The sequence below is a fragment of the Carassius carassius genome, chromosome 37 (assembly GCF_963082965.1).
Source record: "Carassius carassius chromosome 37, fCarCar2.1, whole genome shotgun sequence".
Taxonomy (NCBI): Eukaryota; Metazoa; Chordata; class Actinopteri; order Cypriniformes; family Cyprinidae; genus Carassius; species Carassius carassius.
In genome coordinates this window covers 5,437,628-5,464,231 of record NC_081791.1, presented here as the reverse complement: position 1 = coordinate 5,464,231, position 26,604 = coordinate 5,437,628, and the positions used below count along the sequence as shown (strand labels likewise).

General features: G+C 38.5%; 1 protein-coding gene across 2 annotated transcripts; it reads right to left on the bottom strand.

Annotated features, from left to right (window-relative positions):
• Positions 1–10,826: 10,826 nt before the first annotated feature.
• On the bottom strand, positions 10,827–25,677 carry ndnf (neuron-derived neurotrophic factor). 2 transcript variants are annotated; one of them, XM_059527212.1, is made up of 4 exons: positions 25,414–25,677; positions 18,660–18,848; positions 16,358–16,482; positions 10,827–13,004 (listed from the first exon to the last, which is right to left on the bottom strand). In XM_059527212.1, exons 2-4 carry the CDS (start codon positions 18,845–18,847, stop codon positions 11,593–11,595), a joined length of 1,725 nt encoding a protein of 574 aa, XP_059383195.1. In that variant the 5' UTR covers position 18,848; positions 25,414–25,677; the 3' UTR covers positions 10,827–11,592. The 2 variants fall into 2 exon arrangements, with proteins under 2 accessions (XP_059383195.1, XP_059383196.1); XM_059527213.1 differs by having other exon boundaries at positions 10,827–13,001; positions 25,414–25,676.
• Between the last annotated feature and the right edge of the window lie 927 nt (positions 25,678–26,604).

Below are 26,604 nucleotides of genomic sequence, written 5' to 3'. Positions count from 1 at the left end.
GGACTTGTGTTTTGTTGTTGTTTTGTTTTTTGTTTTTGCTCCTCTTCTCTCTGTTTCCATCTATGGACCTGGCCCTCCGTCCCTCCCCCTGATCCTCCGCCGGTCCACCTCCCTCCTGGGTTCCTTGTCTTTGTCTTTCTCTCTGTTTCCATCTATGGACCTGGCCCTCCGTCCCTCCCCCTGATCCTCCACCAGTCCACCTCCCTCCTGGGTTCCTTGTCTTTGTCTTGGTCTCTGTTTCCCCATTTTACCTGGCCCTCCGTCCCTCCCCCTGGTCCTCCGTTGCTCCACCTTCCTCCTGGTCTCTGTGTTCCTTGATCTCTTCTTGGGTTCGGGTGGAGCATCTAGTAGCTGCTCCGTGGAGGAAGGGGTAATGTCACGCTGTCTGGTCTCTGTTTCCCTGAGTCTCCACTAGTGGTCTCACTTCCCCATAGGCACCTCACCGTAGGCACTACAATTCCCACAAAGCCTTGTTCCTTCATCACAGTAATTGCACTCCTGTTAATTCCACTCAGGTGTCTTCACTTGTTAGTCATTATCCTCCCTATATTAACCAGTCTTTTCCTGTTTGTCTTAATGGAGTCCTTTCCTTCCGTTACCCAGTTTCCTCGTCTTCCGAGTTCCTGTTCCTGTTCCCGTTCCTGTTCCTGTCCTGTTGGTTTCTTTTTTGGATGGATTTATGGTTTGACCCCTGCTTGTTTAATTTCTCTTTGGATTACCCAAATAAACCCATACTGCGATTGGATCTATCGTCTCCTGCGTTTCACTGGGTCCCCGATCATCACAATAACACCACTGAATTAAATTAACATTGCCATTTTACTGACATGCTTTATTTACATCTGACTTCCAAACAGAGCTAATGCACCTCAGCATTAACATTAGCCTCTAGTCTGTCTGTGTGGTCTCTGTTTTATGTGCACATTGTGTTTTCTTTAATATATTTGTTAAAGCTATTTGATTTAATGTTTTATAAACAACCCTGCTGTACAATCTGCAGTGTATGTAGGATATATGGGAGTATAATTTCCCGTTGACAATCACAGCAGTGTTTGTGCGCCACACGTTTAGATGCTGTATATTGTACTATCCTTGATGTATTAAAAACAGGATTCTGCCAAGAATGACAGAAAAGCCTACAGATGCACGGGGCTTTTTTAAAACTAAAAACAATGTCTGTGAGCATTGTACGATCTCTTTTTACAATTGTGAATTGTGCAGGTATACAGGACAGTTATTTCCAGATCTGACGCAGTACATTAGTACAGTATGTTAAAGTATTTCAACCTTCTGTGTCTGTTATGAGGAACAACTGCTTAAACATTCTCAAAACAGCTCTTTGTGGTTGATGGAAGAAATTGAAGGCTGGCATACGCTGCACAATTATTAAAATTTGAACAAATGTTTAAAATACTAGGCATCAAACACTTGCTGACTTTGTAAATGGTTACAGAGGATAACTAAATGACTGAAGACCTTCAGTCATTCTGAGCACAACAAACTCATACAGAAACGTGTGTCTTGTTGCAAGGAGTCACATGACAAATAAACAAGGTCACACTTTATTTTAAGGTCTAATTCCTGCTATTAACAAACCGATAGCTATGACTTTTTCCTCAATAAACCCCTGTGTTGCTGCTTATTAATAATTAGTTACGTAGTTGTTTAGTTTAGGTAGTGGGTAGAGTTAGGGATGTAAAATATGGTCATGCAGAATATGTGCCAATATGTAAATAATAGGCATTCTAATTAGCAACAGTGAGAATTAGTCCCTATACTAGAGTGTTACCAACAATAAATGTTCTAAACATGAACATTTGAATCTCCTCCAGCTGGACAGAATCATAGATTGCATCCAAAATCTGAAAAATGCAGCCTGCAGGCAGCACATAGATGTATAAGATAACAAGGGACGTCAGAATCTAATGATCATGTCACATCCTGTCTACTGAAGGATTAATGATTTCCCTACTTGGAATTCCCTCATTTGATTCTATAATTGAGGTAAAAAGTAAAGATGTCATCTGAAAGTTTTGGTTGGTGGTCAGTTTTCATGTAAATGTAAGTTTTTACATCCTTTTTCACTTTTTAATGTAATTTCTTGTGGGAAATTAGTATTGTAGGAAATAAATATCTGCTTTAGTTGATCTGTTTAGTTCATTAAACTAATGATTACACTATCTAGAATGCAAATTAGGAGTGTCAATGGTACACTTGGATGATAGCTGGCGGTAATGCACTTTTAAGTCTGGCATCCGCCATAAAGCAAGAAGAAGAAGAAGCCTCCTCACTCTCATGCTTGAGAAAGCACTCAGAAGAGTTCTGACAATTCAGACATTGCATGAATTTAGAGGTAAAAAAATTATATAAATACTGTTCAGTTTCTTGCACAGACCAATTGTTTTGTGTCTTTACACATCAGTCTATCATCACAAGCCTAAGGGTTTTATTTGGTTTTGTTTGTGTATGTACTTTTTATTATTATTTATTGTATGTTTTAGCCATGATTCCCATCCACTTTCATTAAAGGAGTGATAGACTGCAATGGTTTCAGTTATAAATCTTGGATTGTGTTGTACTGAAGAAACAAAGTCACCTACATTGCGGATGCCCTGGGCGTCAGCAGATAAATATCAAATTTTCATTTTTGGGTGAACTATCCCTTTAAGCGTAAAGGAGCAACTGTATTTAAAATGCTAGAAAAGAGAGAGTACATAGTTTCTTTTACATCATCAAGTTGTTCTGAGCTATAGGACATGCTGAGGAATTGGGATACATCAGGAAGATTACTTACAAAGCAGTCTTTTGTGGTAGAAGTTATGGTTCTACTATACTTGTAACAAGGAGTAAAATTTACAGTTTTAGCTATATGAAGTTTGCATAGATAATGGTCTGGGATATCATCAGTTTTCTACAGTATTTCAACACCATTAACATCAATTCCATGTGACAGTATTAAATCTAGAGTATGATTTCGACAATGAGTAGGTCCTGAGATGTGTTGTCTAACCCCAATAGAGTTGAGAATGTCTATGAATGTTAATCCCAGTGTATCTTTTTCATTATCAACATGGATATTAAAATCACCAACAATTAAAACATTAACATTATCTGCAGCCAGCACTAACTTGGATGTAAAATCAGCAAACTCTTTAATAAAGTCTGTATGGTGCCCTGGTGGCCTGTATACACTAATAGAATTCAAAGGTACAGCACGCACATCCAAAACAATAAAACTGGGTGCTGGGCAGACAAGTAGTGTCTGATGAAGGGCTTGGGCCCGAAACGTTACACATGGTGAGCAATCATAAAAATGGCTAAGGAGCATTTTCTGGTGTGTGGCCTGTATACAGTAGCCAGTACAAACATCACATGGGATTCATCATTAACATTTGTTTCTCTGGATAATGTTATATGAAACACCATTACTTCAAACGAAGCCTACCCTCTGAGAAATACTGAAAATATTGAAAACCACATTTTTTACGGCATACATAAAAATACAACTGCTAAAGTTTGATTTATCACTAGCGCATGCTGATGGCATTTTATTCTTCCATAGGAATATGCATCGTCACGAATCAGTTGGTTTCCTCATCGTACAGTCTATACACACATTGTAGCCATATTTATTAGCTCAATGTCGCACAGTGTGACATGCAGTGATCTTGATTGCTAAAATTAAGCAGTGTGTTTTGGGCTTAAGTTATTTCAGTTTGAAAGTTTCCATTGAAAACAGAAAAAAAAATAAATAAATAATAAAAATCTTGTTTGAAGATATCCACAAGCAAAATAAAAATGTTTCCTCCAACATTTGCATGCATATGTATGGCAGTGAATGGAAAATCCAATGTGAAAGCCCATCAAGCTCATCAATATGTCCCACCTCAACTTCCTATTTCAATAGGAAATATGTCAACAAATGGGAAAACTACTTGTCAGACCATTTCGTTGGGTCTTTTGAGAAGATACTGAATGCATTGAAGAGATGAAGAGTATTTGGAGTGACAGAAGTTGTGAGAGTGATCTCTGTGTGGCCCATCTTCTTCCATCCCCTGACCTCCGGTGACCCCCGGGCCCCTGCTGACCCCTGTTGTCACTACGCCTGCAGTAAGGAGTCTGTGGGTGGAGAGCTGCATCAATTAGGACTCGGTGACCCTTGACCTGACCCTACACACACCCACACACACACTTGAGCATCAACTTTTACTCTCTCAGCTATAGTCACTGATCACAGACTAATGCTGACCACACACACTAAACACACCCAAACACACATGCATCTGAACTAAACAACTGAGCTAAAACTGCATACATTTTCTTCCTTGTGTTGATGTATTTCTTATTGAAACAGTAAGTGGAGGCAGAATATCATAAATCATTTTTGTTGTTGATGTTGTTACTGTTGTTTGTGTGTGTGTGTGTGTGTGTGTGTGTGTGTGTGTGTGTGTGTGTGTGTGTGTGTGTGTGTGTGTAACTAGCCAATTAACATCAGTTTACAACACAGCTTAGCAAAGCCGTGCTTTGCTACTAGCTATTGTTAGTCAGTGGCAGGTGGTATTGTGGGAAGGATTATTGGAGCATTGAAGGAAGGATTATTGGATTATTGAAGTAGTATTGATTGGACCAAAAATAAAATAAAATAAAATACATTTAAAAAAAAGCTAACATAGTGTGATTAACTTTTTAGTTTGTTTTTCAAAAAGAACTAAGGATATGTGTCTAAATCATAATTTATTGGATATAGCATTATTAATCGATTATTTTTTGTTTGCTTGTTTTGATTTTGTTTTTTTGTATTTTAAAGTTTAACATATTTTCCTCGGGTTTATTGGCATTTTAATTAAAGTTTCTTTCTAGTAAATAGTCAGAATTAGAAAATTTGCCATTTTTACAATTTTAGGAATCCTCTGATCCCTCTCACTTGACTATTGTGACCTCTTAAAAAAAAACAAATTAGTAAAAGTGAATTTTTATTTCTATATTTCTGCTACAGAAACAAATAATTTCTGAATCTGAGCTGAGAATGTAAACAATCAGGATAATGCATCCCAATATGAAAACAATTGCGCCAACATGACTATAGCAAAGATTGCAACCTGCTAAATTTGAATATGCAAAAAGTGCAGATTTGAAAGCAATGATGAATGACAAGTATTTCCGTGAAAAGTGACTTTACAAAAATGAATTTCAGACTTTCTCTACACAAAGCTATAATATGACTTTAGAATACATGTACTATTGCATACAAGCTTTTTTTGCTTTTATACCTCTTGTTTGGAATTTAACATATCACAATCCCAGTCAACTCCTGTTTGATATTTGCTGTTTTAAGCAGAAACTTGCTTAGTACCCCACCTGATACAGCACTCAACTTGCAATGAGGAGCACTTGGAGTCAGGATAAAAGAACAGGAAAGTCTTGTGAAAGCAGGATAAAATGGCATGGTTGCTTCAGCAAATACATTTATATCTTGTTTGATTTTGTTAACATTATTGGTTATGTTTAGGATAGGGTTAAGTGTAAAAGCTACATAATTTAAGAGGAGTGCTGTGTTATTTACAACAACCAAAGTAATAAAGCATTAATATTCATCTGTTCGGAACAGAACTGGATGCACTTTGGAAGTGTCGCAAAAACACGTTAAATTATTTAGCAGAAATTACATCACAAGAATGTACTGTATTACCAATGAGCTTGTATTTTGTAAAGTATTTTAGTCATTATAATGTAACAACAGCAATTCATCCAAAATGTAACTAGATGATACTGTTGGCAGAATCATTCGAACTGAAGTACTTCTGCATATCTTTCTGACTCCACAACCAGTCAGAGCGAGGCTGGTACCAGATCCTTGAATATCGCCAAAAAAGGCTCTCTTTCTTTCTCACTCCTCGGGGTCTCTATTTCTTTACGCAAATATATATTTTTTTCTGCAGATAAACTTCATTTTGGCAGTTCAAACAACCGCCTTCATGCAGGATTTTCCCCAGCGTTTTACCATATTTCAGAGACACTCCTGAAAACTTGATACTGAGAGATCTCTTCAAACTTCAGGTGTCTCCATCATCCAAACCACACTCCAAACCAACGTCCCAATGAATGATGTTTCTGGCCTGTTCTGTGCTGCTGACATTATTATAAACACAGTGTTTGACTTTGTCAAGCCCCTGCTGCTACTTGAGGGCCACCAGGATGGGACGCATTGATCGAGTGAGTATGTGAGGGTGGGTAGAGAAATAGTCCTGAGAGACAGAGAGATTACAGTGATGATAAAGCGTGAGAAAATGACTGCCACTAACAACAGAGATCTGATGAAGGACAACACAGACACCAGACCACCCTTTATGAGGGCTTAACAAAACCCTGTCTCCATTTATTCATTTTTATTCCCTTTATTCAGACAGAGACAATAATAGCTAGTATAAACTCTTAAAAATAAAGGATTCTTCAGTGACTCTTAGGTTCAGCAATATTTTTGGCATCAGGGCTGTACAGTTCTTGAGCTTCTTGTCTTGATGTTTCAATATAGATTCTTCAAATGTAAGTGTAACGTGCACAACCCTTTACTTCTCAGGTAGTGTGTAGGCCTACACTCTGTGGGTTTCTTCAGTACCTTTCAGTGAACAGCTTTAAAAAGAACATTTTGTTAAGAACCTTTTATTTTCCAATTATAAAGAACAATTTGTGCAATGGAAAGGTTCCAAAGGGGGCTTTTGCACCACATAGTCCCAGGAATTTAGTTCTAGGAACTAGCCAACCTGGTGGTTCCTAAAGAACTAATTTCCCCCTAGGAATTCTGAAGCAGCCGACAGCAATATCTTTATTCATGGCATTTACAAACATCAACAACCAGTGAATGGAGGACACCGTGATCTGAGCTGTGTTGATAACAGGGATGGAACGTAAACAGACAATTTACGCAATTGAAAGAGCATGAAAATCTGACTAAATATCCTATTACAACTTGCAGTGTCACATATCATTAAGGGCAAGGCTGAGAAAAGAACACAATGATGCGGACAACAGGTAAATGCCGTTATTGCTGTTTTCCATGTTGGTGGAGTAAATATTTTTATACAGCTTAAAAATGCCAGGTAGCCAGTGTTTCGTATCAGCATACACTTTTGTCACTGGTAGTTCCTATAAATCTGTTTTAGACCCTACTCTGAAGTAGGAGCTAATTAGTGAGCTAGTTAGCTAATTAATTCCCCAAATGGAGTTCCTGGAACTAAATACGTTCCTATTTCCTGTGGTGCGAACACGTCCAAAAGCGAGAACTTCTGCCAGTAGTTCTAGGAAAAGGTTCCTCCAGTGCAAAAGCCCTTTTAGATGTTAAAGGTTCTTCATAGAATCACTAATGCTAATAAGGAACCTTGATTTTTAAGACTGTGTATATAACCTTGACTTTTCTTGAGGTTTATGTTTCCATGTGCCACTTACTATGTCAAATTTAGTCACATAGGATAGACACATAGGAATCAATGGAGATTGACTACAGATGTGACACAGAATGTGCCAGTATAGCGATAAACTCCTGTGGCATCAGACTTTCTGGATCTGGATCTAATTGGAAACTCTATTTATAAGAGTTAAAGCTATATAACATTGACTTAACTTGACAGATTATTTATGATACCCAAAAATCTAGTCGGCTTAAAGTCATCAGAAACCACCCTACCTCCAGTTTGAAAAAGAAACCTTGGGAACCATTTTGTGAAATAGCCGCCAAACTAGCAGTATTTATTGTTCTCTCCCTTTTGTCATGATGATACACCACTTTAGAGGGAGTTTTTGATGTTTTGGTGAGGTTTTTAATCCACGTGAGGAGGTCTTTAGGTACAGATGGTCTGATCTCAGAGGAACTGCCAGGACTGTGGTTTCTGAGACCTTTTGATGGTATCAGTATTCTGTCTTACGAGCACCATCACACACCGAGTTTGTATGTGGATGTTGAGCGAATATGTGTGTGTGTGTGTGTGTGTGTATGAAAGAGTTATTTCAGAATCCTGCTTCACAATCTATCTTCAAAAGTGTCACTGAGTTCTAAGGAACTGGGACGCAAGCCATGCGTATACATGCATTCATACAGACATACACGCTAAAAATCAGATAAGAGCACAACAAAGTTCAGTGCTAAAAGCTGAAACCCATCACTCTTTGATGTGGCTTCCATTCCTCTATATTTATTTCATTTACTGTTTTCTCTGGCTGTATATATCTCACTCTTCCCCCTAACAACCACATCTCTCTCCTTTTATAGTCCCTGGAGAGCCGCCGGCCAGCATGAAACCGTTTATTCTGTGTATTTGAGTATTTTCCTCTTTTACGACACCAACGAGAACTGCTTTTACAGAGAGAAGACCTGTTTTGATAGTGCTGTTATCATTTTACTCTGAGTGAGTGTTGGCGGCCAAATGCGGCAACTGTGGCTCATAAGAATTCTAGAATAGAGGATACAGCAAGGTAAATGAAGTGTGTGTGTGTGTGTGTGTGTGTGTGTGTGTGTGTGTGTGTGTGTGTGTGTGTGTGTGTGTGTGTGTGTGTGTGTGTGTGTGTGTGTGTGTGTGTGTGTGTGTAAAGACTGCGTATATGTGAGTGGGAAGGAAAGATACAAAAGTTTGAAAGACAAACATAAGCTGTTCTAAAGTCTAATGAGCTTCCAAACTTGATAGCAAGTATCATGGGTGTGCAACCAATGCAATTACTGTTCAAAACATAGGCAGTACAATTTTGCTGTCTTTTAAGACCACTTCTTTTGGCCCAATACTAAATCAGCATATCACATACCCAGTTAACAAATTTAGGTTAGAAAAATGTTGTTGGAACATTGTTTCTAATTGTCCAGTATTCTTGTTGTGGTTATACTAATATTTAAATGTTACAAAAACATTTCTTACAATGTTTTACTAACTTTGTTTTCACCCAAAATATAATGTTATTTGAAAGATCATTTTTAATGTTCTAATTTTAAAATGTTTTCTTGCTGAGATTAGAATGTTAAATGTTACTACAACATTTCTCATGATATTCTCATTTAATTTTTTACCCAAAATATAATGTTCTAAGAATGTTTTCTCATTACGAGAATATTTACTAAGTACAATTAACATCATAAGAATGTTCCAATAATGTTCGTCGCAACATTTGAAAAAATGTACATTAAATATAAATTTTCAACAAAAATTACTTAAAAGAAAAGAAATGTCCTAACATTTAAATAACTATATATATATATATATATATATATATATATATATATATATATATAATAAAAAAAAATTAATGAAAGTTGTGAAAACATTTCTTGCAAATTTCTTTCACCTGGTAAACTGCAAATAAATAAAGGAACTAGGAACTAGGTGCAGGAACTACTTTTTTCATTGTGTCAACTTATTTCGCAAGTATGATGGACAGCGATAAATATACGGATGCTGAAGTGCAGGCACTTGTAGCAACTGTAGCATTGCCAGTTGTCGTTGGAGATTCTTAGTCCTCCTTTACGTTCTTTCAGTCGCTTTACATATACATCGACATTCCATATCCATTATTGTGAAGCCCGTGAGACACAACGAAAAAAACAGCTCCGATCACAGCGTCCTCCATCCTCCTGTTGTTAACGTTATTCTTTTTTGTTAAAGTTGTTGAACGCTGCGCACAAATGACATCGCTATCGACCAGCTTATGTCACATCCTAGTACACATATAGTTCTGTAACTAAAATGGTGCGAAAGGACCTAATGTGCGGATGTCTCCTGCTTCACTCTTTGGGTGTTGCTGCCAATCTAGTGTACTAAATCAGTCAGTTATAAGGGTTTATTTTAATACAGGCAATATTTCCAGGAAAGAAAAGAAAAAGAAGAAAACTGAAAAAAAGTGAATGCATTGGCCACCTCTTCTTTTGATTGTCTTGGGATCCAGGGAATTTTGGTTTTATTAAAAACACGTTTACTCTCTAACTGACCCTCTTTCTGTGAGCTTTGCACACACAGTCCCTGCTGACCGTTCTCATTAGCTTCTCTGTAAAGGGCCATCCATGGCATACCCAGACCATTGCCTCAAGCATTCCCAATCCATTCTTGCACTATTCCCAGTACTCTTCCTCAATATTGCAGGGCAGCAATGAGGCTAATTTAAGACAGGCAAGGTTGTGTTATGTCTGTCTGTAGAGATTGACAGGCTACAAAGGGAACTCAAACTGTACTCCTCAGGAAAGACACTACAGTTTGATTTGAGCATTATGCAAAAATTCAACCCCATGTGATTGTGAAAAAGAGAGATGAACAGTGATAAAGATAGTATGTACTTAATGTGTAAAAATGCTATATACAATTGTGACATTTGACACAGTAGTTTTACAATTTGCTTTACAGACTTAGAAATTATGGCTGTGTGCAGAATGGAATTACTTACTAGTGTGAATCAGAATGTGTCATGCAACAATAAGTAATTTTAGTAGTATGCTACACTGTTTTTACAAAACTTCATTTCGTGCATGCTTAATACAGCAAGTAGCATTGATTTTTCATCTCAGTAATATAAGTTATTTTGCATTGTTTTGTTTATACAATGAAAATGACTTTAATCTTGGTCAATAATAAGGAAGGACTTTGTGGCTAATATTGTCCATTGCATTGTGGGATCAAGTATTCTGTGCACTGTGCATTGGCAAACGCAATAGGTCATTTGGGTGTTCTTGACGTGCATTACTATGAGTCATATGAAAAATGCTTTACTTCATAGCTGAACATACACTTTCAGTCATTCATTCATGTGGATATTTCCCAGTATGTATTTATCATCCTGGCATAGAAACACATAACCGCTGGGATTACAGATGTCTATATTTAGTGTTTTATGTACATGAATATTGGCAGAGAAAATCTGTACATGTGACACAGAGATGAGACACATTTATACACACCAGATTCACAAACTGAGATTATACACACATAAACTGACAGTGGGGAAACTCTTCAACAATGTTGACTTTCATATAGATTTTAAACACATTTTTATCACTAATAAATGTTGTCAATAACAAAAAATAGCAGTTAAAAAAATAAAACATTAAGAAGTACGAAATAATTTAAAAAGTCTTCTAAACCATGTTTTTAATACAGGGCAGGACAGCGGACAGAAGGAGTCATGGAGCTACCTTTGAGATGGCTGGCGTAAATACCAAAACGAACAAACAAATCAAAAGTAGACATAAGGCAAACAAATGGTGCATGCAGTGGCTAAAAGAGAACTGCGACTCCTCCAAACTTCCAATTCCACGGCACTGAGGATGCAGTACAGGGACTCTTTGCGTAGCAACAGCGATGGCACCCCCTGAGAACAAACCTTCAGGTGCCAGACTCGACTCAACTCAGTAATGTAAACATAAATACAGAGGTTGATATCTCACTCTACAGGCAGTTCAGTAACCGCGACACATGCCGCGTTAGCATTAGCATTGTGTGCAAGTAGTCAGTCTGCAAAACTCTCCTTAGTAGAATATCACTTCGAGTTAAATAAACTTATCTTTTTCTCATTATATATATAATATATTTACTTCTGTGCAGAGTCTGTGCTTTATGAGTCTCTTTTTTAACAGTACTTCCTTGTTTTCACCAGTTTGCTCTGGTACTTGACTGAGTGGCCGCTGTGTCCCACCACATAAACATCCAGGAGATAGCTCTTTCCCGCCTCAAGGCCAGTTATGGTCTCGGTAGTGACTGCCTTCTGCAGGTTGGCACTGTGGAAGTACTTGCAAAGCACTTTCTCAGACTTGTGACGGCTCTCTGGTCCAGTGCACTGGTTCTGCTCTCGGCGCCGATGCTCTTCACTGTAGCTTACGGAAACTTCACGTCTGTAAACACAGTATTTGTTGCGCTCCTGTGTGCCAAGCCAAGCCACGGTAACAGAGGAACAGGTACGCAACTTATCAAAAGCCTTGATGCGGGTATCTTCAGGTAGGGCAGGGAAAGGTTGCTTGCCTCCGGCACGTGTGCTAGCAAGTACTTTCAAGGTGGAGGCACCCTTGCGGGATCCCCGCAGACGAATCAGGTACTTGGCTTTGGGCTTTCCTCTGAGCTGGAACTGACGGACACCTTCCACATTCTGAGAGAGAACAAGCTTCCCATCACGCCGCGCCTGAACTTGCACTGCATCCAGACAGGCATGGACAAAGAGAGTGACACGCTGGTGAGAGGAGACCGGGGCAAAGCGAAGGAATTTGCTGCCTTTCCTCTTAATGAAGACATCGGTTACTTTCCCATCCTTGAGCTCCACAGTCTTCTGCTTGGCTTCTTCCTTAGTGCGGGCGAAAGTGCCCACGTATGCAGTACTCATGTTGGTGCCTGTGTTGACGGCGAACACATCAAAGTAATATTGTGTGTCTGGCTTTAGATCTGTCACTGTAAAAATATTCTTGTTGCCTATGCAGATCTTCTGTATGTCTGCCACTTTGGGCTTGGGGATATATGTGCGACTCATCTTGTTGCTCAGAGCTCTGTTGGTGGTGAGGGAACGATCCTTGAAATCATTCTCAGATGGGACAAAACCAAAATGAACAAAGTCAAAGGGGCTGAAATCCCGACCGGGTTTTGGAGCAATCATGAAGGCATCATCCAAACTCATCTTGGCCTCCGCTGCGCATAAGCTCTTGAAGTTGTGCTCCTTGTTAATAACCACACAGTACTGGATCGGCTGGCCCATGATGGAGCCAGTAGGAGTGGGCTTCCAGGCCAGCGTGACAGTTGTACGACCCAGTGCGGTAACATCAACCCTGGGGTCGTGAGGCAGCTCCGGGTATGGCTGGTCGGACTCGGGAGTTGTGGTTGAGTAAATCTTGAAGTTGCTGTCCTTTTCAGTTGAGATGATTTCCAGCTGGTACAAGCCCGAAGGGGAGCTAGTGGAAATGAACGACTCAACGTCATTTCCTTTGTAGGTAAAGAGTTCGGTCCCCTCGTTGGCCATGACCTGCTGTTTCTGCTGGTCTAGAGGTTCTGGCTCACCTGGGACACAAAAGACACAGAGAGATTCACAAAGTTAGGCCACCTGGAAACAAGCACAGAGAACCAAAAGATGATGAGGAAATGAGTGTCCCCACAGAACAAACCACAAACATCAAAAACAAGGCCCATTCTGTGGGGGTAAAACTGTTTGGAGATGCACATTTTGAATGATGACTTGTTAAAACCACACACAAACATAAGCCACATAAACTGTCGAACAGATGGATGTACACACTTAGGCTTTTTCTGAACATCAATGACTGAATATTTAACATTAAATGCCACATAATGATGCATTTCCCTCACCACTCGAAATCCGCTCATCTAGTTGTTTACTTACCGCTTCCTCCCCACACCCCGATTAACACCACTGGAAAAAAGAAGCAGCAATTTCCATCTTAACAGAAAGAGCATCTTTTAATGTGTTAATCCTTGTGAAGTAACAGGGAGCTACCTGCTCCAGTGGATGTTAGCCACTCATCAGCTGGCGGCTGTGTTTTGTATCTAAACAAACCTGCACATCAGAGGATGACTTTCACTATGCCTTCCCAGGGAACTCTAAGCTACACAGAGACGCCTTGTGGCTTCGCTGTTCCTTGAGTTCCTTTCCAAGCCCTCTCCATTCAGCTGGGCGAGAAAGCATAATATTATGTTTGTCAACCAGAAAACTAAATGAACACGCGTTGCACTCAAAGACTGGCTCCCAGTGGATATATTCCGTAAACATGGGAAAAGACTTGTGTATGAGTATTTATTTACTGTGGATGTTGTACCTCAAGAAAAGATAACAAAAATTAAAAGCACTTCCATGTCCTTGTTTGGTTTCCATTTATAACATAGTCCTGCAATTATCCAGGGGAGAAAAAAAGTGCATAAAGTATTGCACAGAAGTAACTTAAAATGAATTTCTATTAAAATGAAAAATATCAACTTCGTCTCGGATGTGTCTCCTGAAATTCTTTAAGGGAAATAAAATGAGAAAATAGTTGATAAACTAAGTATTTATGTAGTTTAAACAGTAGAGAAAGGCATTGGCAAGACCAAGATCATGGGTTCGATTCCCACTGAATAAAAGAACTGATCAAAACAGAGATTGTATGAAGTTGCTTTTATTAAAAGCATTAAGAGTTTGCATAAATACAAATGTAGAGTTGTAAAGACAGCTGGATAGCAAAGTTTAAGGCGTTGTTGAACTCTTTTCATTCACTTCAAGTTTCACGGTAATTTGATTTCCATTTGATCACATTGCTATCTTGAAACAAATGAAATATTGAAGAGATCTCATTTGAAATGTTCTTTCCTAAGGTTCATTCCCACCAGGGGAGGGTTTTTGAGTTATTGCAACTGTGAATGACTGAATGCACATGTGAGCAAGGAAATGAGGCGGATGTCATCAACTGTGACTGATTTGTCTTTCAGGATCTCCCAGTCACAGCCAAGTCACGCTGTAGCAGGACAATCATTACACGTTGTGTAAAAATATATATATATAAATCTTTTGCGTAAAACCCCACTGTACAGCAGTGAATGATGGGTGTCTCTGCATTTCATCAACCAGTACAGCCATACTGGGCCACAGACTAAGAGAAACGAGGAAACCCAAGGCCTGGAAGTCATTATGGCACAAAAAGTCAGAGATGATCAGAGAAGCTTGACGTCTCGCAGGGAGACACTAGTGTCTTCATGTAAGCTCACACATGTACATGTTCTGCGCATACAGTACGCTTCTGACACAGCAGCTTCTGCCCCATTTCGGCAATATACATTGGGTTTTACAGACACATGGAACTGAAACCTTCTGTGCTGTTCCATGTGAGTGGAGTGAAATACAAGGGTGTTTTGTGGAACTTTATTGATTTCTTTTTTAGGATACTGTCCAGATGGAAAAAGAGAGATGCAGAGAGAGGGTGATGGGAAAAGGGAAGAAATGGGAAAAATACCAGGAAGGAGGGCAAAAGAGGAGGGAGTACTGCTAAAAGAGAGAACAAAAGTACAAGCGAAAATTTTGCTTTGAAGAGGAATGCCGGTCACAACCTTTTTTTGCTTACAGTTGATGAGATCAGTGGGAGGAATTCTATGGCTGTGTGATTGAAAGCATATCTAGGTTACATTTCACTACATTTTTTTTCCATTTTGTGGTCATGTTCTTGACAGGTTTTGTGAGATTCACCCTTATATATCTCTATACAAGATTCACTCCATTTTACTATTTTTCAGTCTTGCTTTCAGGCTTTTACTTCAGTAGATGTTTAGATGCAGTCCATCAGCACACCAAGTGTGCTTACACTGGGCCTAAATTCACACTTTACAAATACACACTGACGCACTTGAACCGGGCTAATGATTGACCACAGTGGAAAATACTGAAAATACTGACCCACGCTGGACCTGCTCCACAGTACTTCACAGAAAACACATATTTACCTTTTTCATAAAACTAAAATTATTCTTGCATGAAACTTTCTAAGGGGGGCATCTGTAGGACATTCGTTTTGGTCAAATCAATTTGTTGTCTATTCTTTACATAGGCAACATCCTAACTGAAATGAAACCTTATAATTTATACAGTGCTGCTCCCCCTGTTGAAAAAACAGCATCCACTGGTTAGGTACTGTGTGTTTTGAAGCATGGCTGCTGGTTTGAGCTGGTCCTTAGCTGGTCATGAGCTGGTCCTAAACCAGTCCAAATCAACTAGCTCCTACTCAGGACTAGCTTAGGACCAGCACATGACCAGCTTAAACCAACTCAAACCAGTAGCCATGCTTCAAAACATACCTAACCAGCACATGCTGGATAATTAAATAGGGCTGGCAAGCCATGGGAGAATAAACACAATTTATCTTCATGTCATAGATTAAAATCTAAGAATAATGTAGACCTAATTAATATTAGCCTTATCGTCTGTCTCAGTGCTTTAACAGGTAACTACATTTTATGACCGTCTTAACAGCCCGAGCTTAAAATGCTGCCTAAAGTTGCTCACTAGATTTTGGAACATAACCAAAAGATTCCCAATAATTTTAATGCTATCATTTCTTTCAAGTCATTTTACATTTTAAGTAAGCTAATATTACGTAAGCTAATAGAAAGGAATTCTTAATCCTCTAAGATGAAAATGGTTCTTAATTTAGGAATGACTTCCTTCCTAATCAAGTTTAATCCTTTGGAGATAAAGGGAAGGAGATACCACTGTCTACTTTAATCATTAAGCTGTACTGAATGGCTATGGGAGATGTTCTCTTGTTCCACAGCTCTAAGATTAGGTTTTCTAATAATGATTTTGAACGTTTACATGGAAAACAAGTCTTAAATTACTGCAGAGTTGCAACATTGATCGGAAGATTTAATTCGGATACCTGATCCTTCCCCGCTGCGGTCCTCTGGGAGCTCCTGCAACATCAATCTCCACTCAAGAGGAGCATCACAAGGTGTCACCGTCACCAACAGAGGAGTGTTGTCTTCCTCCACCACAAAATAGTACCTGCAAGAGCGAGGAAAGTTAGCATGCACTGCAAAAAATGACAACAACATAGAAATTACACTGTAATTTAAACCTGACTCTTTGTATGCTGTATAGCAGATGTGCTCTTTGCTTGGACTGAATCGCTTTTGATGACTGTGTGAAAACTAGCCATCTGCAGGCAATTATATTTTAGGTGTTTTTAGATAAACACGTGCACTTTTTTAGCATACAATTATATAGAATGTTAAATGACAAGGTGTATAACAATACTTTTCACATGCGGGCCTGAAAAAAAAAAAGTGCAGGTCCCTAAGTATAAGACTGCATAATGCATAATGGTGTTGCTAATTTAGCCAGCCTGATTGCAGTCATGTTTCGCCTTTAAAAGTACCTGAGATATATTAAAGCACATCCCGAGACACAATATAGTGAAATTAGAACTAGCTGGCCTTTCGGAGACCACTACCGAATTAGGAACATATTCCCAAAACACAGCGCTGCTACGTTAGCCTTGCTGTCTCAACTCATTTCCGCTAGTTTCGTTAGCGTTTTTAGCAATATGTTTGCCACTGAATTAGCATACTTTGACAATGCGTTGCACATGGGACATGTCTTATAAAAGGCAAACCAAACACAGCTGGTGTATTTTAGCTGTAACCTCTTTCTAATACTATATTGAAATATTAGCTTACTACTTAGTGCCAGTATAGACTGAATACTGCCTTCTATTTATTTCAAAAATAGTGTGTGAAACAGAAAGCATCATGTGTTTACATACAATTCATTTAAATTAGATACATCACCACATTACAGACGCATTATATCCAAACAGAGGAATTTATTGTGAATTTTTATTTATAAAGACTGAAATAGTATTATTTTTTAAATGTACTCTAATAAATTGTGTTTTTTTACAACTTTGAAAAATAATTTTTTAAATTGCATTTCAACTCATTTTATGGCAGGTTGTAACTATTTTACACTCGGAATAACTGGTGGCTAATTTGAATTAGTTTTTTACTTTTACTACTTTATATACTACTTTATATATTTATTTATACATTTATTTATTTATTTTCATGAGATCTTAAGTGCTAAAGATTAGGTTTAGTGGTGAATCGTCACACTTTTTCTAAAAAATTAAATAAAAAAAAACAATACAAATCACAAATTTATACAAATTCATCCTGTAAAATAGTAATGTTTTCTTTTTAGATAGGGTCGGTCAATTGTAAAGTAATTTATAAAACATATATAAAACATTTAGTTCCAGATCATTCATCACACTGGAAAATGAAGGTCAAATTAAGCATATTGTTTTGTGGGATACAGTGCAGAATCTTCTGTTGTATACTGCACATTTTGACAAATGTGTTTAGATATTGCATAAAATATTTACTGTATATATAATTCTAAATCAGTAAAAGTAGCCTGATACTGTTATTCCAAATAGTCTGAGCTTTTAATCAGCCCTTCTGTGAGCAGAAACACCTTTCAAGTCCACATTCTGTAAAATAATTATGACAGATGTATTCTAGACTTCAGTGTAATCAGCTATATTTGAGAACACTGCAGTTCATCAGCGGGACACGACATTGACAGAATCACTGGCGTGCACATCAAACGGAAAACGGGGAGATTCGTTGTTAAAGCGTTTAACTATAAAGCGTTTTAAATTGCGAATAGCTCAGCCTGCGACCATCTGTGGTATGTATGTGATTAATTCATGTTCCTCAGCTAAAATAACCCTGTAGCCTTTTGCTAAGGCCTCGCAGGTGGTGCAGTTTGACGGACAGTTTGGTCCATTTGAGTGCACCTGTTACTCAAAACAATGCTTCATCAAACACACACACGTCGTTTCCAGCATCTCATTCATAATGCATGTCTTGCACTCATCTGATGCATTATAGCTATAATAGATCCCATATTTCTTCTTCCCTCAAGCAAAGACACTTCCACAAAGGCACATGATTATAACCCTCCTGTCCCAGGATGTTCAAACTTAAAAAATATTTTACATGAGGGAAAATTTTAAAAATTGTAACTTTCTGAATATAAACTTTTTATTTATTTATTTATTTATTCAATCATTCATTCATTCACGTTTGTGTTAATATATACTAGTTTTAATTACCTTTATATAAACACAAATATGTAAAGAAAAGTGTGAATGTTTGTGTGAAGTATGATCCCACCGTTTTGGTGAATCTCTGAAAAGGTATCCGCTGATCTCGGCTCCATCTGGCAAGACAGAAGAGTCATGAAACAGAGCTTTATCCCTGATCTGCATCTGAAAGAGGCCTTCATCACGTGTGGGCAGTTTCTGTCCCATCACCCCAAAGACCAGCAACACCAAGCCATAACATCCACATATCCACCTCATCCTAGAGAGAGAGAGAGAGAGAGAGAGAGACATTGACAGTGACTTAACAGGAGAAGGGAATTGCATTCTTAAAAACCTGATGAAATGCTATCATGAGCACAGTCTTCTTTCCATTTTTCTTTCACACTAACTATATTAGTGTCCACATCAAAGCATAATAATGTTCTTTTTCTTAAAAGCACACACAATTCGGTTGGGTGGATTCTTACTGCTGTGTATTGGCTGGAAAACAAATGTTTCTGGAAGTATTTCCAATGATCTTGTTCCACTGTTATAGTTCTGGTATGGACTTGACTTTTCACATAGAATCGGAATGATTATTAAAACTGTATTAGTTATAGTTCTCGTTATAGTCTCTCGTTATAGAGTTGTTGGGGCAGGGGCATAGAAGGAAGCTTTTGATTGGACAAAGATCTGTTTAGTGCAAGATGAGTAATCAATATTTGTGCCAACGGAGAAAACAAAATGCGCTTATCTGCTGAAAGTGAATTTTGGTGTCCACTAATCATGTTGAAGTAATTAAACTCAAATTTTGATTTCATGCAGTCTTTAAAGCTGGAGAATAAATACATCAAGTTAAGGACAGTTAAACCATCAGTAGAAGTTAATGACTGTTTAAAAGCTCTAAAGGAGAACAGTTAAATCATTCCATGATGTCCTTATACTAATCTAAAAGAACAGCAAATTCATCTCAACATTTAGCTAAATGACTGGATTGCACCATCACGCTACAACAAACAAACCAAACTACAGGAGATTTGGGATTAGGAAATCAAATGAATGTCCTCATTGACCACCTTTGAAGTTCTGCTGCTTTTTTAACTCAAGGGGCGGCACAACTGGGGTAAAAGACGAGTATGCGGCGGTTGATACTGCATGCAAATAACATTCAGCAACTCATGAGAACATCCAGGCACTCACAGATGCACACATCTGCTCACTGAAGACACACACACACACACACTCCCTCCCTCACTAATCACCATTTGAATGCCCGTGTAGAGTGTCCGAGCTCACAGTACAAAAATATCCTGCTACATCTGTCCTGTGCACTTTTTATTTCACTTTGAAGTGAATGACAAACAGCATATTTTCAGCATCATTACTCCAGTCTTCAGTGTCACATGATCCTTCACAAATCATTCTGAAATGCTAATTTAAAATAATAATAATAATAATAAAATATATATATATTGTAACATACATATCTTTACTGTAATTTAAAACAACTAAAATCTCAAACTCAGTCTGGTCACATGTAACTGGTCCTTAACTACGTTAGGCTGTGCTTAACTCGCATTCATTGTTCTGGAGTGGGTAAGACCGCAAAAATGTGTTAGATTGAGCTGGACTAAGTTTATGTATGCTGTTCTGAAATAGACTGTGATGAGACCAGTTAGAAAAAGCTGAACTTGGTTCATCTGTGCTGGTCTGTGTTGGGCTACACTCTAGGCTGGATTTGGCTTTGCGGGGATCACATGATAACCTCTTTCTATTGATTTGGTGTCATTGATTGGAGCTGAAGCCAAAGCCCAAAGCCCCTGATATAATCAGGCTAATGATGGCAGATTAGAGCGATACTCCACTGTCATTAACAGCGAGTAAGTGCTTGTCCTCTTATTGACCTATCCAGGAATCTCTTCCCTCCTGCTGCCTTTATTCCCACTTTTCTTGACCTCTTTCACTCACTCTTTATTTGCCAAGCTCAGATAGTGCTGTCTCTTTCTCCTCTTCCGCTTTCATCCATTGTTTCTCTTTCTTTTACGTGCCTTCCTCTTGCCTTTCTTTTAAAAGTTGCACATTATCACCCCCCTCCTTTACACTTGGGCTTTTCACTTCAGCCAATCACAAAATGTACTTAACTGCATTTGCACACAAAGCACTGCTTTTATCATGCATTACATTTCCTCTCCTCTGTCTCCCACAACAATAGAGCACTTATTTCTCATGTGCTCTGATGGTCTAATAGGGTATTCTCACACAGAAAAGTGATGCTCTCACTTAAAGACTATAGACTGTGACTAGGAAAACCTTGTGTGCAAACTTGTATGTATGATCCTTGGATAAGAATTATAATACTGTATCTCTTTGGATGTGGTTGCAGAACATTTGCCACAAATTCCAGTTTACAACCAAGAGGAGAAAGCACAGAAACACAGGAACATGGATTTCCTCTGCAACTTTGTCAGGTTTGGATGGAGTTGTGTTTCCCAGAGCAGAAAGCAAGTCTCTTTCTGAAATAAAACTTCAAAACAAAAGCCCCATCTGGAACAAATAAAAGCTAATGTTTAATTAGAGCTGGGGAGAATGTCTGATCGTAATTTGGGGAAGGATAATTTGAAGGGAGAGTCAGCCGCAATTGTGTCAACTTTGTTTTGCTCCTTTTTATTTTTTTTATTTTTTAGCATTCATTAGTTTTTACCAAACTTTTTTCCTGTGACGGAAATGGGTTAATTTGGGTCCTGGATCACTTATGTACAAATCTGAGATGTGTGATGAATTGGACCTTGAAGTGGTTTCGGGAGAAAGTGTGTTGCGGGAAGCTCTTAGAGTCAAGTTCATAATGTTAAACAGCTTAAACCCTTTGAATGCAACAAGCTGTATGAATTATCATCCTCAAAATTCTCCTAATCACGTAAAACGACAATGCAATGGTGCTATTTAAACAGCTTACTCTGTAACTTTAAGTAAATTACCTTGTTTTAACTTTCTTGATTATCAGTCTAAGATCTAAAGAGCCATTCGAGATAATTCTGCAACCCAGATGCATTACAAGAATCATGTGTCAGGTGTTTCAGAAACATCTGGCTGCATTCCACTCTGGATAACACAATTTCCTTTGGTAACAATTCTTCTAATTATCTCTCTAGAGACAGAAATGTCATTCTCTTCAAAATATGTTTATCCAAATCAGATAACATAACCATTCATCTCCACTGGGAGTCTAGAGGCTTTGGGCAACAGCAAAGTCTGACTGATTGATCAGCAATTAGAAACAGATAATTCTATCAGCCTGTCGTTAAATGATCCAATCAGTCAAATAATAAACTGATTAATTGCCACAAGAAGTGTTAACTTGCAATTCACCAAGGTGAGACAGGGACTAACAGGCTCAGCCAGGGAAACACACACAGATGAGTAGCACATGTATGGAGCAGGAAAAGCTGCACTACTGACAGGGTGAAAACACACATCACATCACAGCAGCTACCACCTGTCAATCAAACTGCAGCTGCCCGGGCCACAAACAGCAGAGAGCCATCATTACCGTGCTAACCTGTGTGTGGGTGTCACTTCGGTCTCACTTGCTTTTTAAACATGTATGACTGCACGTTTACACACACACACACACATACTGCCTCCATACTGACCCTCCTCTCTATGGAGCTCAGTGTCACATATGTGAACTCTCCTATATCACACCAGAGGTGCAAAAGCCTTCATTTGCACCGAGATAAGGGAAACATTTCAGATTCTGTTTCAACAGAGGCACGACGCCCTGAAACTGGAGAATGGGTGAGTTTCCCTCAGCTTCTGTCAGCGCTTCCCGAAACCTCTGAACAGACATTTACTGTGAGCTTCGTCCCCTGGGCTCCTCACGGCCCTGTCTTGCATACATACGGAGCCAGAGCTGGAAAGCTAATGACAGGGGAAAAGAAACCAACCTCAACAGTGGAACACAATGTTGGATTTTATAGAGCAGTTTTATTCAGTGCAATTCTGACAAGAGTCAGTGGTTAGTCCATCTATTCTGACATTCCCCGTCCTGCTACACCTATAAGCTTGTTTTTAATTAGGGATAGAAATCAAGTCTGCAGGACACTGTCCCTCCAGGACTGGAGTTAAAGGGGGTGATTTCAGAGACAGCCACAGGCATGTGTGTTGGGGCAGTTTAGAATTAAACCCTGGACGTACATGGCAGTATCAGTATCTCAGTTACCTCATTATTTGGTATTTGGTTTGTACTGAAAAATGAATGAGTGTGCAAGCAAACAGCCACTATGTGTCCCTCTCACCTCAAAAGCTATGATTTCTTATAAATGAGACCAGCACTTTAGAGTTGAGGTGCTTGACATGTACTTTGGATGTCTTTATGCCAATCCTGAGCTGCACTGGCGCTCTTGGACAGCCAAATGGCACAATGACTAATTGTTAGAAGCCGGTTTTGAGAGCTGAAGTCCATCACTCCACCATGGACACTTGGCTGTCTGCTGCTTGTTTACTTTGGCAAGGACCCAGAATGGCATTTGTTGACTAAAATCTTTGAAGATATTTGTGTTTTTGAGACACATTTGAGACAGACACAGAGTAGCTGTGAAGTATAACTTTATTAATAAAGTCAAACCAACTTTAGAGTGTCCAGATGTCCCACTCTAAGTATCCTCACACAAGTCTTTATCTCAGGTCTCCCAATTAGTACAATGTTTGGGAATGTTCTTCAGCAGCTGTGCTGAGGGTGTAGGGGCCACTTTCTCCAAGTGCCACACAAACAGACCATTGAATGTGAAGGCCCCTGATTGATGTTCACTTCATTGCTGTCTTTGTGAGAAGAATTTGAGATCTCACAGATATTCACAGACTCGAGGGACAATTTGTCCTCCTCACCCCACCCATATGAGCATATCTAAGGAAGCGCACAAACGGACATGCTGGGAAATAAAGAAGCCACTGCCGTTTATTTATCATCTACCTACCGAGAATGAAAATGATCTTATGTGAACGGCGTCGTTTGCATGTTTCGCTGACAGGACGCACTGAATGAACCATCTCAAACTGAATTCGAGCTCTGAAGCTTTGCGAACAAACAGTTATGGAAATGAAATCACAGGGGGTCACAAAAAGTTCGAAAAGCTGCGATTAAATCTCTGGTTCTCCTCAACAGGACATGACACACAGTCACGTCAGACCCCACAAAGACCAGCGTGAGGACGACTGTATCTCCGCATCGGACTGTCACTCCGTTGGACACACAAATGGCTATTGCAACAGTGGCAGAATTCTTTCGCTGCCAGAGTTTTCATATGTAAATAAGGGTTTAGATACGCTATGCAACACAGACCTTCCCGTTCTTAGACTTTTGTTCCTGTTTCATTCTTTCCGAGAGAGGATGGGAGGCAGTGCAGCTTGGCCTCGCCGCTAAATACAGTTATTCAAATTCCCTCATTCTGAGTCTGCCTTTCATTACGTCTCCCAGCCCAGAGAAAAGTATCACTCTCACCAGGAACCACATCAGGTAGCCAGCAATCCACTTCGTAGTTGTTTGTGTCTGATAGGAGACTAATCCTTGCAATCCCATCGGAGAGATTAAAAAAATCCACACAATTTACTATTCAAATTCAAAAAAGGAAAAGGATACAAATGGGACCGAGATCTCAGCATGGACAGCCAATCTGAAATTTCAAGCAAGTCACATGCAATAATTTTTAATCTTTAAAGATCTACTTTTACTATTATACAATGATTATTCATCATGCAGTTGGGCTTACATTAATACACACAAATTAGCTGTACTTTTAAAAAATTAATTGACACTGCAGGACCATTTAAGTAAACTTTAAAATGGAATTTGTGAGATTTGTTTGTTATGCTTTTCAACTAAATTTTCATCAAATGTTAAATTTCTTATTTCACTACATATTCGTGAAACAATGTAGATTATGGTTGTTTGGATTTTTGGGAATACAATTTTAAAACTAGTCCACTTGAAACTTAAATTGAGCAGTCCAAGCTAAATGATACACTTTCTCTTATTCATTCAAAAACTGTAAAATGAATTTAAAACCTTGATGTTGAGAAATAAAACCAAGCTTAAACCAAACTAACTGCTTAAACCAACGAAAAACGCAGACTTGTGCAAAAAGTTGTTCCTGACAAACCATTAATTTCTCTAAACAGCAAAGGACAGTTAAGTTTGTAAAAGCAGTCGTGCAGACATGGACCAAAAAAAAACGCATGTTGCAGGTGCTTTTATGCGTTACTGTTTGGAGAAGTTTCTAACAAACAGATATTTAAGGAAAAACTCCCTATGTGCAGTTGCCTTCAGCGGAGACAGAGACATCTAACACTATGAAAGACTGAATAACAGACGCACAATTGAGAGGGCGAGGACGAGTTGTGATGAATTGCGTCTGGCGGATGGGAGCGCATGGGAACCGCGTCTCCAACACAATGTCCAAAAACTCCCATCGCACCTCCTCTGAGATCCAGACGAACATTAAAGGAGCCTGCGAGCTCGGGCTTGACGGAAAGGTGTTTGAAATCTTTCACTTCCAGGAGTTTGCAGACCGCAAAAGCCCGTCGCTCTTGTTCTGGCAGAAGGTTCAAAGAGCGCGGGGAGTCCCGCTCCGTTTCCCCGCGACTGCAGAAGTGTTTCAACTCTTTCATGAGGCTTGAAAGCATTTCGGAAATGCAAAGGCAGGTACCTCTGAAAATTGTCTCAAAATAGTGCATATGAGCCTGAGAGGTTTTAAACGCATCGCATCCTGCGCGCATTTGCTATGAACGGGCAACTAAAACCTAGTCGAGAAATACCTAAAAAAATCTCAATTTTATGTGAAGTTTCTTACCTTGTTCTTTAGGGTTAAATCACTCCAGTGCGAAAGTGTCTTGATAGAAATGTTATTTGGCTGTGTTTGTTGTCTTCCAGCAGCGCAAACGTGTCTAAGAACACAATCTGGAAATGCGGGGAGTTAGTTGGAGAAAGTGCACTGAAGTTGCTCCTGCTAGATTCCTTCAGTCGGCTCTGTGCTCACGGAGTTTCTCCCGTCCCAAAGTTGGTATCTAGTCTTAGTGGGTATCCTGAGTTGTTCTGCTCTATAGAGACTGAGAGTGAAGTGAGAGTCAGACTGCTGTGATGTGTCTCTCTCTGAAGACCAGCCCACTCTTCTGCCACAGCGCACAAACACACGCTCCTACACGAGTCCACAGTCAACAAGCTCCAGTGGCACCATCACACACACAAAAAAAATAATAATAATAATATATATATATATAGAGAGAGAGAGAATTTTGAATATAAAGTAATAAATATACAAAAGGCTATCTGGCAATATAATATAATAATATATAGTGGTACTTTGGATATAATTTTTTTCCACAGAAGTAGTTACAGTTGAATACAGTTAGAAATTGAGTATAAATCATTTATAGTTTATGTAGTTTATATTAAGTATAGTATAATTAAGTATAAATTTTGTGTGTACATTATACATTATAGTAAATGTATAGTTTAAAATGCAAATATATTTATATAAATCTTAATGTAAAGTACTATATAATTATGTAATATATATATATACTAAATACAATACAATGCATATATATATATATATATATATATATATATATATATATATATATACAGTACAGACCAAAAGTTTGGAAACATTACTATTTTTAATGTTTTTGAAAGAAGTTTCTTCTGCTCATCAAGCCTGCATTTATTTGATCAAAAATACAGAAAAAAATGTAATATTGTGATATATCATTACAATTTAAAATAATAGTTTTTAAATGTATTATACTTTAAATGATCATTTATTTCTGTGATGCAAAGCTGAAGTTTTAGGATCATTATCACATGATCCTTTAGAAATTATTCTAATATGATGATTCATTATCAAAGTTGGAAACAGTTCTGCTGCTTAATATTTTTTCAGAACATGTGATACTTTTTTAGGGTACTTTGATGAATAAAAAGTAAAAAAAAAAAGAAGCTATGTTTTTAAAATATAAATATTTTGTAATAACAATATACA